This window comes from Gymnoscopelus braueri (genome assembly GCF_963280865.1).
Source record: "Gymnoscopelus braueri genome assembly, chromosome: 17".
Lineage (NCBI taxonomy): Eukaryota > Metazoa > Chordata > Actinopteri > Myctophiformes > Myctophidae > Gymnoscopelus > Gymnoscopelus braueri.
This window is the reverse complement of record NC_137617.1, coordinates 1,838,942-1,855,938: the sequence shown is the minus strand read 5'-3', so window position 1 is coordinate 1,855,938 and position 16,997 is coordinate 1,838,942. Positions and strand designations below refer to the sequence as shown.

General features: G+C 44.5%; 2 protein-coding genes across 3 annotated transcripts in view; one reads left to right on the top strand and one right to left on the bottom strand.

Moving 5' to 3' along the window:
* Positions 1–16,997, bottom strand: part of nrap (nebulin-related anchoring protein) — a 57,143-nt gene that overhangs the window by 10,117 nt on the left and 30,029 nt on the right. For both annotated transcript variants that reach the window (XM_080455337.1, XM_080455338.1), the window contains 8 exons: positions 16,320–16,477; positions 15,501–15,654; positions 15,066–15,170; positions 11,888–11,986; positions 11,075–11,179; positions 10,139–10,246; positions 8,762–8,875; positions 8,285–8,482 (listed from right to left, as the gene is read on the bottom strand). In XM_080455337.1, coding sequence (XP_080311463.1) covers positions 8,285–8,482; positions 8,762–8,875; positions 10,139–10,246; positions 11,075–11,179; positions 11,888–11,986; positions 15,066–15,170; positions 15,501–15,654; positions 16,320–16,477 — 1,041 coding nt within the window. The remainder of the gene's footprint in view (positions 1–8,284; positions 8,483–8,761; positions 8,876–10,138; positions 10,247–11,074; positions 11,180–11,887; positions 11,987–15,065; positions 15,171–15,500; positions 15,655–16,319; positions 16,478–16,997) is intronic.
* LOC308104325 (transcription activator BRG1-like) lies at positions 1,124–5,518 on the top strand (the record flags this gene model as incomplete). The annotated part of the gene is made up of 1 exon (XM_080454734.1): positions 1,124–5,518. One exon carries the CDS (start codon positions 1,124–1,126, stop codon positions 5,516–5,518), a length of 4,395 nt encoding a protein of 1,464 aa, XP_080310860.1.

Below are 16,997 nucleotides of genomic sequence, written 5' to 3'. Positions count from 1 at the left end.
TATAACAGACTGTCCGCTCTCCTTTCCAGGAGAAAGGAGAGCTTATCATAATGTTCATTTGATTGAAACTCCAGATGTCTGTTTAGTGTTTTTGTATAACTAGAAGTTCGGGCCGATCCGACCGATACGCCCATATATGGAGATTGTACCCATCTGTCTGTGCCCCTTTTATGCCCAATTGCCCATATATGGAGATCTCTGTATTTGTCAGTCCTTGTCCCTTTTATGCCCATATATGGAGATCCCTCATGTCATCAGTGTATGCTCATATATGGGCAATTGTCCCCTTTTGTGCCCATATATGGAGCTGACTGATTCGTCAACACACTCCATATTTGGGCATAGCTGCATTGGGAACTCCTTATGGTTATGGCTGTGACATGAGCGTGACGTCCCTAAGCCAATTTTAACATAGGATATGGAAATCCCTGATGTCATCAGTATATGCCCATATATGGGCATGTGATAGGGTTATGTCTGAGTCATAGTAACGGGCAATAAATGTCTGTGTGTGTCCCCTCCATACATCTATAAATGTCTGTGTGTGTCCCCTCCATACATCTATAAATGTCTGTGTGTGTCCCCTCCATACATCTATAAATGTCTGTGTCCTCCATATATCTCGAGACCCGTTCAACCGATCAATTTCAATCTTTCCGTACGTATCGCCGAGGACCCGAGGGAGTGCAATGCCAAGTGGGAAGTCGGTCGGTTCACCGGTTGTCCAGAAATATATCTATAAATCCACACATTCATGTCTGCCTGTCTGTGTCCCTTTTATGCCCATATTTGGAGATCCCTGACGTCATCAATGTGACATCACAGAGCATTCCTCTATGCACCACAGCCATCATCAATGTGCATGCGGGAACAGAGACACACTGAAGACTGTAGCCGAGAGGAGAGGTGGATGCAAAAACCAGGATAGGTCGCTCTTTGTTGCTGGGTAGAAGGAATACCAAGAGACACGCCATACTTGCTGCTGTCGCACATTCCCGGACTCCGCTGAGAGATGTCCATCCCAGACCCCCCGATGGTGGGGACACCTTGGCCAGAGCCTTCCTCTCCAGGAGCTATGATGGGCCCAAACTCTGGTCCTTCTCCGGGATATGCACACAATATGATGGAAGGCAGCGGGGACCCTGGCTTGGGCATGGGCCAGCAGAACCACAATTCTCCCCAGGGTTCAGGTGGGCCTGGCGGTACGGGATGGGGACCAGCTGGGTCAGGCGGACCCCCTCCTTTCAACCAGAACCAACTGCCCCAACTCCGGGCCCAGACTGCCCCAACTCCATGGCTGGCACGCTTTCAGCCTCTACCGGAGCACCTGCAGATGGCTGTGCAAGGCAAGATGCCCATGCCAAGCATGCAGCATCAACCCATATTCTTCATGCCAGCTTCCACTGGGTATGGAGCTGTGCCCGGGGCTGGTCCAGGACCAGCTCAAGCCAACTTTGCTCAACCCGTTTATCTTATACCATATGGCATGGTAGGTCCCAATATGCCTATTGGACCTACATGTGTTCCTCCAGGCATGCAAGGACCCCTCAAACCATGGCCAAATTGGCCCATGGAGAATGCCGCTGCCCGATCCAGTGCCCCCCACAGGCTGATTCTTCCTCATCCCACCGGAGGACCCTCTCTGGCTCCCTTCTTGGTGCTTCCCGCTGCCTCCACATTCATGCCTCCTCCTCAGACACAGTCTACAGGGCCTGGCCAGCCTCTGCCAATGATGAACCGGATCACCTCCATCCAGAAACCCCGCGGGCTGGACCCGGTAGAGATCCTCCAGGAGAGAGAGTACAGGCTTCAGGCTTGTATTGCGCAGCGCATCAAAGAGCTGGAGCATCTTCCAGGCTCCCTGGCCGATGACCTACGTACAAAGGCCAACAGCGAGCTCAAGGCCCTAAGGCTGCATAACTTCCAGAGACAACTGGGCCAGGAGGTGGTGGCATGCATGCATCGTGACACAGTTCTGCAAACTGCTCTCAATGCTGAGGCCTACATGCACAGCAAGCCACAGTCACTACATGAAAATCGCAAACTGGAGAAACTGGAGAAACAGAAGATGATCGAACAGGATCTAAAAATTCGCCAGAAACACCGGGAATACCTCAACAGCATCTTGCAGCACGCCAAGCAGTTCAAGGAGTACCATCGCTCCATCAAAGCAAAGATCCACAAGGCCACCAAAGCCATCGTCACATATCACGCCAACCTTGAGCGTGAGCAGAAGAAAGAGAATGAGCGCATTGAAAAGGAGAGAATGCGGAGGCTGATGGCTGAGGATGAGGAAGGCTACCGCAGACTCATTGACCAGAAGAAAGACAAGCGTCTAGCCTACCTCCTACAGCAGACAGACGAGTTTGTGGCCAACCTCACTGAGCTGGTGCGGACGCACAAGGCCACACATGCTCTCAAAGAGAACAAAACGAAGAAGTCAGAAAATGCAGAGGGTGGGTCTTCTGCAATGGGCCCCGATGAAGAGTCGTTGGATGAAACCAGTCACATGAGTGACCTGCCGGTAAAGGTCATCCACATTGACACCGGGAACATCCTGAGCGGGATGGACGCACCCAGGGCCAGTCAGCTGGATGCCTGGCTTGAAATGAATCCTGAGTACAAAGTAGCTCCACGTTCAGACGGTGAAGACAGCCGTTCAGAAGAGGAGGAAGAGGGGGAGGAGCTGGCCCAGTCGTCCACAGCCATAGTAGATGAAACAAATATCAAGATTACAGACCCTGACAGCAAGGACGTGTCTGAAGTGGACGTCAAGCACATCATTGAACATGCCAAACAGGATGTGGATGACGAGTACAGCACTGCAGCCTTCGCAACAGGCCTGCAGTCCTACTATGCTGTGGCTCATGCTGTCACTGAGAAGGTGGAGAAACAGCCGTCACTGCTGGTCAACGGGCAGCTCAAACATTACCAGATCAAAGGTCTGGAGTGGCTGGTCTCTCTGTACAATAATAACCTAAATGGCATTTTGGCCGATGAAATGGGCCTAGGGAAAACCATCCAAACCATCAGCCTCATCACATACCTCATGGAGTACAAACGCATCAACGGACCCTTCCTCGTCATTGTGCCGCTCTCAACTCTGTCCAACTGGGTGTACGAGTTTGATAAGTGGGCGCCATCTGTAGTCAAACTCTCCTACAAGGGCTCCCCAGCGGCTCGTCGTGCATTTCTCCCCATCATCCGCAGTGGTAAGTTCAACGTGCTGCTCACCACATACGAGTACGTCATCAAGGACAAGCAAGTGCTGGCCAAGCTCCGTTGGGAGTACATGATCATGGACGAGGGCCATCGCATGAAGAACCACCACTGTAAACTGACCCAGGTCTTGAACACACACTACCTGGCGCGACAACGTGTCCTGCTGACGGGCACGCCACTGCAGAACAAACTGCCAGAGCTGTGGGCGCTGCTCAACTTCCTCCTGCCCACCATCTTCAAGAGCTGCAACACCTTTGAACAGTGGTTCAACGCCCCCTTTGCCATGACCGGAGAGAAGGTGGACCTAAATGAAGAAGAGACCATCCTGATCATCCGTCGCTTACACAAAGTACTCCGCCCTTTCCTGCTGCGTCGACTCAAGAAGGAAGTCGAGTCACAGCTGCCCGAGAAGGTGGAGTATGTGATCAAATGTGACATGTCAGCCTTACAAAGGGTGTTGTACAGACACATGCAGGCCAAGGGCGTGCTGCTCACCGACGGCTCAGAGAAAGACAAGAAGGGTAAAGGTGGCACGAAGACACTGATGAACACTATAATGCAACTGAGAAAGATCTGCAACCACCCGTACATGTTCCAACACATCGAGGAGTCTTTCTCGGAGCACCTTGGTTATTCTGGTGGAATAGTGTCAGGCCCTGATCTGTACCGCTCCTCTGGGAAGTTTGAGCTGCTGGATCGTATTCTGCCCAAGCTGAGAGCCACCAACCACAAGGTGCTTATCTTCTGTCAGATGACATCGCTCATGACTATCATGGAGGACTACTTTGCCTACTGCAACTTCAAGTACCTGCGTCTGGACGGAACCACCAAGGCGGAGGACCGTGGCATGATGTTGAAGGCGTTCAACGACCCGGCCTCCGACTACTTTGCGTTCCTGCTCAGCACCAGGGCCGGAGGCTTGGGCCTCAACCTGCAGTCTGCCGACACCGTCATCATCTTCGACAGTGACTGGAACCCTCACCAGGACCTGCAGGCCCAGGACCGAGCCCATCGCATCGGCCAGAAGAATGAGGTGCGCGTGCTACGTCTCTGCACCGTCAACAGCGTGGAGGAGAAGATCCTGGCCGCGGCCAAGTACAAGCTGAATGTAGACCAGAAGGTCATCCAGGCCGGCATGTTCGACCAGAAGTCGTCAGGCTGCGAGCGCCAGGCCTTCCTGCAGGCCATCCTGGAACACGAGGAACAGGACGAGGAGGAAGAAGAGGTGCCTGACGATGAGTCTGTAAACCAGATGATCGCCAGGAGCGAAGAAGAGTTTGAGCAGTTCACGCGCATGGATCTGGACAGACAACGCGAGGAAGCCAGCAATTCCGAGAGGAAGCCTCGTTTGATGGAGGAGAAAGACATGCCGGCATGGATCCTGAAGGACGACGCAGAGGTAGAGAGGCTGAAGGAGAAGATGTTCGGCCAAGGCCCCCGGCAGCGCAAGAAGGTGGACTACAGTATTGACTTGCTCACCGAGAAACAATGGCTCATGGCCATTGAGGGGGGCAACCTGGAGAAGATAAAGGAGGAAGGGTGTCACAAAAATACAACCAGGAAGCGGAAAAGAGACTGCGAACGCGATGGAGGCCCCTCCACTGTCGTCTTGAGCCGTGGCCAGGAGAAGGATGAAGAGGTGAAGAAAGCAAAGAAGCACAAGCGTCCGGCCACCGAGAAACTCTCCCCCAACCTCGCTTCCCTCACCAAGAAGATGATGAAGATCGTCGACGCCGTCATCAAGCACAAGGACGGTAAGGGGCGAGAGCTGAGCGAAATCTTCATCCAGCTACCGTCTCGCGAGGAGATGCCAGAATACTATGAAGTCATCCACAAACCTGTGGACTTCAGGAAGGTCAAGGAAAGGATCCACAGCCACAAGTACTGCAGTCTGAATGACCTGGAGAAAGACATCACGCTGCTCTGTCAGAACGCCCAGACCTTCAACATGGAGGGCTCTCTGATCTACGAGGACTCCATCGTACTGCAGTCGGTCTTCGCCGGCGCAAGGCAGAAGATCGAGAAGAAGGAGAATGAGGGAGAGGAAAATGAGGAAGAGGAGGAGGAAGGCGACAAAGGCTGCAAGTCTGAATCTCGTTCAGTGAAGGTGAAGGTCAAGTTGAGTCGGAAAGAGAAGGGTGAGCGGGGGCGGGAAGGCCAGCGTCACAGCTCCCGGGCCAAACCTATGGTGAGTAATGACGGCGACAACGTAGAGGAACAGGGAGAGGAGTGCTCGGCCAGCGGGCAGAAGAGGCATAAAGACAAAACACTCAAGACACCACCAACGGCCTACTGAAATCCCTCGACTTGAACCCATACATTTGACTTTAGATAACACAGTATGCAGACAGAGAAGCCAGAGAAGGAGCACTAGTTTTACCTGAACTGAATGTCTGGTGGAACAAAGGTGTTTTCATTAAAGTTAAACAATTAATTAAAAACTAAATGGGGGAAAAGTTAGAGGAAAGTTAAAGGTGAGGTGAATGATGTGTTTTTGTTCAAATAAGTGTTACATATCTCTATATTCGATTAGAATCATTGCTATAGAGTGTTCAGTAACAAGGGTTTCCCTGTCTCTCCAGCTCTTTAGTAAACAGAACATACATTTTCAGGTCAGGACACCAATTTTATCCAATCAGGAGAGAGAACTCATAAATCATACAGGTTAACAAGAGAAAATGGAAGTGATGACACAAATAAATGAGAAGACATATTTTTTTTTACTGGAACGCTATCCACAAGTTTCCAGTGTTCCATGAGGCCTAGTGTGATTATGGGCATCACTTCCTGTTGTCAGTCATTCAATTCATTTGAGTGATCCGTGTAATAACAACGTGGGAACACAACCCAACCGACAGGAATAAAAAAGGGTCACATTATTCTGCCTACATTACCCTACAAGATCTCCCTCCACACAGCAGATACAAATTAATGAGCAATGGCTATTGACACTTGCTCTACTAGTAGCCTAACTCCATGTCCTGTGTTTCATTCTTACTGGCTGCTGTTGTGGCTGTGACACCTGAATCTCTGCATGGGTATTAAAGAGGTGGTGCCATGGTTTTGCACTTTTTCTGTTTTTCATGTGTCTATGAGGTTGATAGAACTTCATTAAGCCCCCTGGTGGTGTTTTTATGGTGTTTTATGTCTTCTCTGACTGTTTTGAGTTTCTTCCTGGAGGCTGAAACCTTGAGGGTCAAACTTGAGAACCAGGTATACTGGAGGCGTGTCCACATAAAAACATGATTTTAATTCTCTACACTTTTTTGATTTTAGGGGGGGGAAATCACTGAAAATCACAGCACCCCGTCTTTAAATAGTGCTTGGTAAGTGACTTCAGCGTTTGATAATAAGTATTGATCATTAATTTGAATCAGCTGTGTGGAGGGAGATCTTGAAGGGTAAGTAGGCAGACTAATGTGACCCTTTCTGATTTCTGTAAGGTTGTGTTCCTACATTAATGTTGACTGATTTGATTCCTCAAATGAATTGAATTGAGCTCCCTAGCAAATTTTTTGATACAATTTCAGCTGATAAATGGCTACTCCCTCCTAATTGGCTGAAATTCCAACGCACTTGAAAATGTATTTTCTGTTAACTCTTTGACTGCGGACGACGCGATAACGCGTCAAGTGCTACTTTGTCCAGTTGGCCGTCGACGCGCTCGACGCGCTGGACGCGCGTTCATTGTTTAATCTCTGATTGCGCTATGCTGCTTAATATTCAATGTTATTCTCGAGTTCCACTTACTTCACGGACATCTGCATCCGGTTTCATGACCTGGATTCCGTTTCCGGTTTTTGATTCTTTTCCCCAGTCATTTTCGTCCAAAATAGGTAAATAAACGGTCTTTCACACGGTATGACGGACAAACGGACAGTTTCTCTTCTATAATCTATGGTCTGGGTGACGATCAGTCATCGCCGTCGTATATCACAACGTAATTTTCGCCGATCAAAACAATGGGGGGGACGTCACATCCGTTTTCATGTTTTTCCTTGTCTAATCTATGAAGAAGGGTGAGAGAGACCCAACGACATGATCAAAGCTGTCATGTGCTGCGCTCTAGTGGCGGAATTGTGCTGGGTCTTTACATTATGTGTCCTTAAATTATTTTCATGAGAAAAATTCAAAATATAAAAATAAAAAAACACGAAAATTGCTGGCACTGGGGGAGTACTTTATGAAAATACTCTGGCAGTCAAAGAGTTAATTAAAGAACTGGAGAGACAGGCGAGCCCTGTTACTGAACAAACACTCTATAGCAATGATTTCTATCAGAATATAGAGCTTTAGCTTTGTAAGAAAACATATTTTTGTTTTAACCAGACAATATCACTTACTCTACCTTTAAACAAACAAACAAAAAACAGTTAAACAATGGAGGCTTTACACACCAAGTACAAGTTTGAATACAGGACAAGTATTGGTACTGCTACTTTACTTAACCCATTCAATCTGGGAACACATCTCTGTCATCTTAAATTTCTTTGGCTATTCAAAAATAGCAGATCTACAAGCTCATAGTGCGGCACCGAGTGCCAGAATCTATGAGCTTGTAGATCTGCTATTTTTGGATTTAAAAAAAATCTTTGAATATACTGTATACTGTTTATATACACATTTTTAACTCAAATCTTTGCTCCCTGGAACAAAATATTTTGAGTTGGGGGAGTCCGCGGACAAATACATATCATTTTTGGGGTCCTTGACATGAAAAAAGTTTGAGAACCACTGATATTATAGCAACTTAAGTTGCTATAAGAAAAGAAGAAAAACATTTGCAGAATCCCCAGAAGCAAAGATTTGAGTTAAAAATGTAAAAAAAAAAAAATATATTCAAAGATTTACAAAAATGTTCACAATTAAAAAAAAATCTACAAGCTCGTAGCTAGATCTGCTATTTTTGAACTGCCAAAAGTATAAAATAATAGTTATAGCTCAAATCTAAAATGACACAGACGCTGTCGTAATGTCTTGTCTTAATGGGTTAAACAATGGAGGCTTTACAAACCAAGTACAAGTTTGAAGTCCGCCACTAACTCCTATCTCTGGGTCTCACCTCGCTCTGCAGCGCGTAGGCCTTCTTGGCGGCCTGCACCTTCATGTCGTCATACAGCGAGGTGTACTGGTGCAGGGTGTGCCTGTAGTCCTGCTCGCTCGCCAGGGCCTGGGCCTTCTTAGCCTGGGTCACCTCCAGCATGTCCATGGGCAGATGGTGGTGGGCCATGTCCATGGCTGATTTCTTCTTGTATTTGATCTGGGAAGGAGATGTGCACATTATAGCCACTTTTCTCAATGCACTTTACTGTACTTCTATTCTCTGTCTATCTTTTAACTGCGTTGATGGGCCTGCACAATTAAGAAGAGAGAGAGAGAGAGAGAGAGAGAGAGAGAGAGAGAGAGAGAGAGAGAGAGAGAGAGAGAGAGAGAGAGAGAGAGAGAGAGAGAGAGAGAGAGAGAGAGAGAGAGAGAGAGAGAGAGAGAGAGAGAGAGAGAGAGAGAGAATAGTATTTAATTTGGAGTTAAAGCCACTCACATTGCTCTGCAGCTTGCTGGCGTTGACGGAGTGAGACATGTTCAGATCATCCTGCAGTCCCTTCAGACAGATCATCTTCCCTTTGCTCCTCTCAAACTCCCCTTTGTACTTTTGCTGCACAGAGAAAACATTCACTATTAGTCAAAGAATCACATAGCAGTTACAATCGGCCAAAACAATCGGAAGGTTCCGGGTTCGATCCCCAGCTCGCCCTTAGTGTCGAGGTGTCCTTGAGCAAGACACTGAACTCCTTATTTCGGGGTCATCCCTATGTTCCCCAGGTTCTATGTTCCCCCACTAAGGTTAGGGTTAGGGTTAGGTTTAGGTTGGAGAATACACAAAAAAAATGCACCATTTGCCAAAGCTGGTTGTTGGCAAGGTGTTGCTATTGAGAAAAGCCATTATAAGATAAAACATTATTTCAATGGCTATTTCGTTGTAGAAATGTCCAAAACAATGCATTTTTAACATTTCTACAATGAAATAGCCATTCAAATAAATGCTTTTTACCTTTCTAGTCAGAAACGTGCTTTTGATGAACCTTTGGGTTCTCTACCCCAAAGATTTTTTATTTCATTTATTTAATTGCTTTCAGCAATCATACAAAGAGAGTTAAAAAGACAATGGAGGATAATAAAACACCAGGCTGTAAAGTCATCGACTTGTTTCCACTGTGGTCCCCTTACACAACTCAACAGATACTGACAAACGTGAATCACACAGAATACTATCAATACAAAGAACACCTTCAACATTTTGGACTTTTGGACTGGACGTCTTTTTCAGACCACTCTGATAATACAGTTACATGCAATGGTGGAAAAAGTATTCAAATGTTTTAGTTAAGTAAAAGTATCAATACTGCAATGTGGAAATGCTCTGTTACAAGTAAAATAATTCAAAATGTACTTGAGTAAAAGTACAAAAGTATTGGTATCAAAATGTACTTATAGTACCAAAAGTAAAAGTATGCACATTGTCCCATTTCACAAGTTTTCAAATGTGTAAAATGTATAAAAAATCTTTTGAAAATAGCAGATCTACAAGCTCACAATGCGTCGCATCGCGACGCATTGTGAGCTTGTAGATCTGCTATTTTCAAATGGCCAAAATGTATATAGGGCTGAAGTGGTAAATGTACGTTTTATAATAATAATCAAAATCTACAAAGTAACTAGTACCTCATGTTTTCAAATAATTGTAGTGGAGTAAAAGTATAATATTTGCCTCTGAAATGTAGTGAAGTAGAAGTAAAAGTATTGAAAATTGGAAATACTCCAGTATTTTTTTTAACTTAAGTACAGTACTTGCGTAAATGTACTTAGTTACTTTACACCACTGGTTACATGTTTGGTAGTGAGATAAGAGATGACTTACATCACTGAGGATATCTGCAGACGCTTTGGCCGACTGGAACGGAATGGCGTCCAGACGCAGCTTGTATCCGCCGTCACGAATCTTAGACCAAGACTCCTTGTAGCGGCTCTACAAACACACAGCAACACGTGCATAGACTCAGGTCAACTTTAAAGGCTGCTGTACTACCATTCAGAGAATAGTGTTGTGATGGCTTCACAACACACACATACACATACAGTACACATACACATACAAACACACACACACACACACACACACACACACACACACACACACACACACACACACACACACACACACACGCACGCACGCACACACGCACACGCACACACACACAGATGCAGGTATACTGTATGACTGTGGTCAAAGTTAAAATCTCAAGGCACGCCTGTATTCATATAGGTGCAAAAAATTGAGGAAAAAGCTTAAGTCCTATTTCATACTTTCACAAATCTTAAAAAAAAATAATAGCAAGACAATGTACAATGCACAATGCATCACATCCACTGTTCTGGGTACGCAAATATGCTTTACAAAACTCAGTCAAAATAATTAAAAGTACTACTGTTTTGTAGTCCCTGTTTTGTAGGGACTACAAAACAGAATTAAAACAGTGAAAAAATAGAGAGGTGAAAAGGGATATTATGCATGGAAGGCAAGTCTGAGGCCACGGGGCAGACCAAGGACCAGAAGGGGGGATTATATCTCCACGCTGGCCTTGGAACGCCTCTGGATCCCCCTGTTAGAGTTAGCTAATCTGGCTCGGGAAAGGGAAGTCTGGGATTTCTCTGCTGGAAGTGCTACCTCCGCGACCCGTCCGGTTAAGCAGTATAAAATGGATGAATGGAGAAAGTGAGTGCTGCTTTGCTGATGTTTGGGAGTGAGTTCCAGTGTATGAATGTGAAGGTGTGTGTGGAGGTGAGTCCTCCTCACCTCGCTCAGGTTCATGGCGTTGAGCTTGGCCTGGACGTGTTCTGGCAGGTCAACACCCAGGGTGTACTTGTGTTTCATGGACTGTCCCTTCTCCTTGTACAGCCTCTGTCAGGAACAACACACACCACCACAAACGTTCTGTTATGACACAGAGACACACCGAGACCTGACTTCTCTCTTCTGCTGAAAAAACACCTAACCTTTGTTGACCGGAGTCCCCCAGGGGTTTATAAGAGACCCCCCTTCCTTTTCCGCTGTACACTAAATCCCTACACCAAAACTATCCAATCTGTAAGCTCACTACGCGTTGTGTGGTTAAACTTTGAGACTTTTGATTTTGGCGTAGTCAATTGTAGCAATCAAATCCTCACATCAATCCTCAATATTGATTCATTCAAGCAACTTAAAAACTGTCTGGGGTGCACACAAAAGCCAAAGTAGATGTTCAAATGACGTTCAAGTAAAATACCCCTTTAAAGCGGTTGTTTTATCGGCCATTGACATATACAGTGCGTATACAGTGCGATAGAAATCTAGGGTTCTACAGCTCCTACAGCTAGAGGTAGTAGAGGTGGTACAGAAAGCAATATTATGGACATTAAAGTGTTTCTGTGTTCACAACTTAGCGAGATTATGTTTCCTTTAGTCTGTCTTTTCTATTTGATTAATTTACATTATAAAATTACGGTAAAAATCATCACAATTCATCTGACCCCCCCCGCCCAAAAAAATGGAATCCTCACGGGTCCATTTGATTCCATTTGCTTCACTCTCAGAGTTAAATTAACACTCAGGATTTCATAACGAACTTACATCAAGGATCAGTTTGTTGCTGAGCTTGGCCTGCACCATCTCAGGAGTGTTCTCCACACTGGTGAACTTCAGACCGCTCACATTCTGTCTGTATTTTTTCTAGAAAAAAGAAAATACAATATCAGCACCAAATTGGTTAAGTTACAATACCCGCTGCACATGCATCTAACTGACTGTAGAGGGCACAACAACATCACAGACCACTAGAGTAGCAGTGAACACAAGAAATCATTTAGTTAGAATATACAGTAAGACAATAAAGACTAAAGAGTAAAGACTAGTTATATTATGGAAGCTTCCATATTATATTGCCAAAAACAACAATTTAAGTTTGTAGCCTTTTCATATAAACAACTGACAGAAAGTTTTAGATATTGACAGACTGGAACAGTTTAATATCAACCATTGTTTTGCTGTCCTATGGCTGAGTAGGAGAAACCAAAGCCACAGCATAATGTAGATTAGACTTCAAATCCATCTACAGTTAGGGGGGTGTGCGCGCCGCATTACCCTTAATATGCCTATTTTTTTTTGCCATTTGTACTATTTTAAAAAATACATAAACATGAAATGGTGAAAATAGCCTATCAACGCGTTGTGATCTTGTATATCGTCTATTTGAACGATTTCATGATGTTTTTCAAAATAGTGAAACATGCCTAAAAAGTGTATGGATAAGGGGTAAGGCTTATCCATACAGATAGGGCCCACAGTCTCTCCACCGCCTACACTCCTGCAGTGCCTCCCTGTGGCCACACACTGTAGTGTAAATTTTGTTACAAGGGCAGTACTTTTGTTGTAGGGGCTTTAGAAGCAGCAGTGAGCCCCAGAGACAAGGCGCGCAGGCCCACCGGTGTACTGTGGACATGCCCTGGCACCTGTCAACCCCTGTCCCAGCTAAGTGTGTAGCATGTTCAGATGAGGCTCAACCCATCTAGGAGAAGCTCACTGGCCCTCACTGGATTTAGAACAGTGGTTCTCAAAAATAGCAGCTAATAAACTATTTTTCAATTCTTTTGAAAAATCTTGCGAGCTTGTATCAGGTTTTTCTGAACGTTTTTTTGTATTTCTAATTTTGTAACATACTTCTCTTCTGGGGGTCCTTGGCACAAAACCTTTTCAGATGGGGGTCCGTGGCCAGATATATATATCATTTTGGGTGTCCTTGGCATGAAAACTTTTGAGAACTACTGATTTAGATGGCATTTGTAGAATCGGCCTCAGGTCTTAATGAGTTAAGTTAATCATGACCCACTTTTGGGTCATAACCCGCTGGCTGAGAGAGCTTGAAAAAGGGGTTTACGACGAGCTTCACATAAACTCAACATATCTTGAGCAACATACAGTATCTTGAGCAGTGGTGTAAAGTAACTAAGTACATTTACTCAAGTACTGTACTTAAGTACAATTTTGAGGTACCTTTACTTTGCCGGAGTATTTTGTCTATACTTTTACTCCAAATGGTGCATTTATATAGCGCTTTTATCTAAAGCGCTTTACATAGATTGTGCATTACATTCACCCATTCACACATACATTCATACACAACCTGTTGCAATTAGGGGTTCAGCGTCTTGCTCAAGGACACTTCAACACTAACTCTGGGGGAGCCCCCCAGCCCGGGATCGAACTGGGAACCATACGGTTTCCAGTTCACTCTACCCGGCTACTCTACCCCTGAGCCACTGCCGCCCCACTCCAATACATCTCAGAGGCAAATATTGTACTTTTACTCCACTACAATTATTTGAACACTTCAGTTACTAGTTAGTTTGCAGATATAATATTACATAATAAAACATACATTAACCACTTTTGCCCTATTTTATACCTAGGCTATTTGAAAATAGCCAATCTACAAGCTCACAACGCGTTGCATCGCGACGCATTGTGAGCTTGTAGATCTGCTATTTTCAAACATTTTAGTACTTTTACTTTTGGAATTGGTATTTTAAGTACATTTTGATACCCATACTTTTGTACTTTTACTCAAGTACATTTTGAATTCCGGACTTTTACTCTGTAACAGAGTACTCAGTATTGATACTTTTACTTAAGTAAAACATTTGAGTACTTTTTCCACCACTGATCTTGAGTTGCTATAAGCGGCCTGGATCGTGGTAGCTTCTAGTAGCCAGGACTCAGTCCACGACGTGCCTAAAATACTTTGGTGAGGATAGGAATAGCACATAGCTCCTTAAATACCATCTGAGCTAAGCTGTAAACCTAGATATGAACATAGGCCTACAGGCACACACGTTACGTGATCTCACCCGTATCGTTCCCACTCATGTCCCTTTGTAGGACAAGTTCACAGGGGCTGGCTAGCTAGATTCCTAGAAGATTATGTATATATTTAAATGACTAAATAAATGTTCTTATGCGGTGCATATACTGTAGGCTATCTGGGTCTAAAAAAAAAGTAATCAAAAAACGAATCCATCAGGTTACATTATTTTGATGAAATGAAAATATTACTTTTCTTTCAATTGTAAAGAGAGAAATCAGGGGTACAACATTTCAAAATGGATTTACATTGGCGTGTGAACTACAGTATACCTTTATAGGCTTAATGTATCTGTATGTTTAAGTGTGTATGTGTGCATTTAAATATTGGTTAATGTGTTCATTTCACTTCACATTTGTGGTGTGCTACTGTATCTGTATGTAATGTTACTCACAGATAAATATTCATAAAGTGGCTGATGTCAACATGACCAACCCGATCTCACACAACACGGTGAAATAGCACGGACATTCCGTACATAGACGACTAGAAAACCTGAAAAGCCGTGCATATGAGCCGCGAATCCTCTCCATTGACTTTGTTACGTTTTGGACCATGTCGGAGGCGCGCAGTCTCAAGCGAACTGGAGCCACGGGAGGGACCACCGAGCGAGCTGAAGCGAGCGAGTTGCCGTCCCGAACGTTGCGGTGCTCGCTTGAGCCTATTCAGCGCCGTCCGAGTTATGTACCGATAGGCACAGAATCGTAAATCATGTTGTGGGGACTGCTCTGCTTCCGGGTTGCAACCCATGTTATTTCACTGTGGGATTCGCGGCTCATATCCACGGCTTTTCAGGTTTTGTAGTCGTCTATTTACGGAATCGTCAATCCGTGCTATTTCACCGTGTTCCTTGAGATCAGGCGGACAGGACGGAGGGATCATGCACGTTACCTCACTGAGCATATCTCCTGCTTTCTTGGCCTGCTGGACATCCAGAGAACCCGAGGCCTCCCAGCCGACGCCCTTCATCCACATCAGATCTGAACGGTACTGTTTCTATAGATGGAAACACACATGCAGGTGGGTAATAATACAGTAATACATGTGTATGTCGTATGTTATGTAAAATCAATTCACTCAGTCAACTGAAGTCTGCTACTCAAGTCACTCATAAAAAAAAGAAAAATAAATGATAGTAAATGCTCATCAGAGGTTATGCTATTTTCACAATTCTTGACAATTTGCCAGCATTTTATCCTATAACGCCCAAAATAGGGATTCCAGGTTGAAAGCACCTAAATAGCCTAAATTAAAAAATATATACATTATTGTCATTATTACACCTCATTACATTACTTAGTTACTTTACACCACTGAAGTACTCACATCGCTCTGCAGGCCGTATGCCTTCTTCGCCCAGCTGACGCTCATGTCAGTGGGCAGGGTGGTGTAGTCATGAAGCATTGTTCTGTAGTTGGTCTCTGTCGCCAGGTCCTGAGCCTTCTTAGCATGACTGATGTTCAACATGTCCAGAGAAGTCCTACAGGGCAACAATTACATGAGTGATGATCAGGTTGATACTACAAATGTCTTCTAAATCCCAACAGTTTTCTGAAAAACGTTTTCCATATCAAGGACCCCCAAAATGATATATATTTGGGCACGGACACCTAGCTCAAAATATTTGACAAACAAGCAAAGATTCGAGTTACACATTTTTGCTTAAAAAATATATTATATTCAAAGATTTGCACCCATTTTAAAGATTTAAAAAACATCTTATAGTGCCGCGCGCTATGAGCTTGTAGATCTGCTATTTTAGAAAAATCGTGACATTTGTAACTCAAATCTTTGCTTCTGGGGGGGTCCCTGGATTACAATGTTTTGAGATGGGGGTCCGCGACCAAATACATATAATTTTGGGTGGTCCTTGACATGAAAAAGTCTGAGAACCACTGATGTAGCCACATACTTTGGATTTAGAAGACATTTTGTAGAATCCCCAGAAGCAAAGATTTGAGTTACAAATGTTCGTTTTAAAAATATATATATTCAAAGATTTGCGCAAATGTTCAAGATTTTTCAAAAATAGCAGATCTACAAGCTCATAGCGCGGCATGAGTGCCGCGCTATAGCCAAAGAAATCTTAAAATGACACAGATGCTTTCCTGGTCTTGGATGGATTAATGAGCTGCTGCAACTCACTTGTATTTACACTTGTTGTCCTCGTAGTCTTTCCTGTAGTTGCGGTCACTCTGCAGCTTGGTGGCCAGAGAGGAGTGATTCATCTGGGAGTCGCCAGTGGACGTTTTCACACCGATCATCTTGCCTTTGGTTTTCTCATACTCCTCCTTGTATTTCACCTGGACAAGAGGACAACACATCATCATTAAAACATCACTTATTATAATGAAGCCTGACAGCGCATCGCGGGTTTGACTTGAGTCCCGTTCCCGACGATCTTTGCTGCATGTCTCTCCCCATCTCTCTCTCCCTGTTTCCTGTCCATCTTCACAACACATTATACAAAAATAAAGGCAGAAAGGCCCAAAAACATATCTTAAGAGAAAACATATTGCATTAAAACTACACTGCAGAAGTACTGTGATGTATGTGTTTACCTTGCTTATTGTAAGTCGCTCTGGATAAGAGTGTTTGCTAAATGCCTAAATTGTAAATTGTATATTGTACTGTACTAGCTTGGTTCTCTTCCCAACTTAAAGCCGTGTTCTCAAAAAATTTTACGCCTAGGACCCCTTTGGGCCAAGGACCCCCGTAAGAAAAGATTTGGCAAGATTTAGAAAATAGCCGCACTACAACTCACAACGCGTCACAATTATACTAAACTAGAGGTTCAGTTATTGTGGTCTTCCAGCCGGCAGA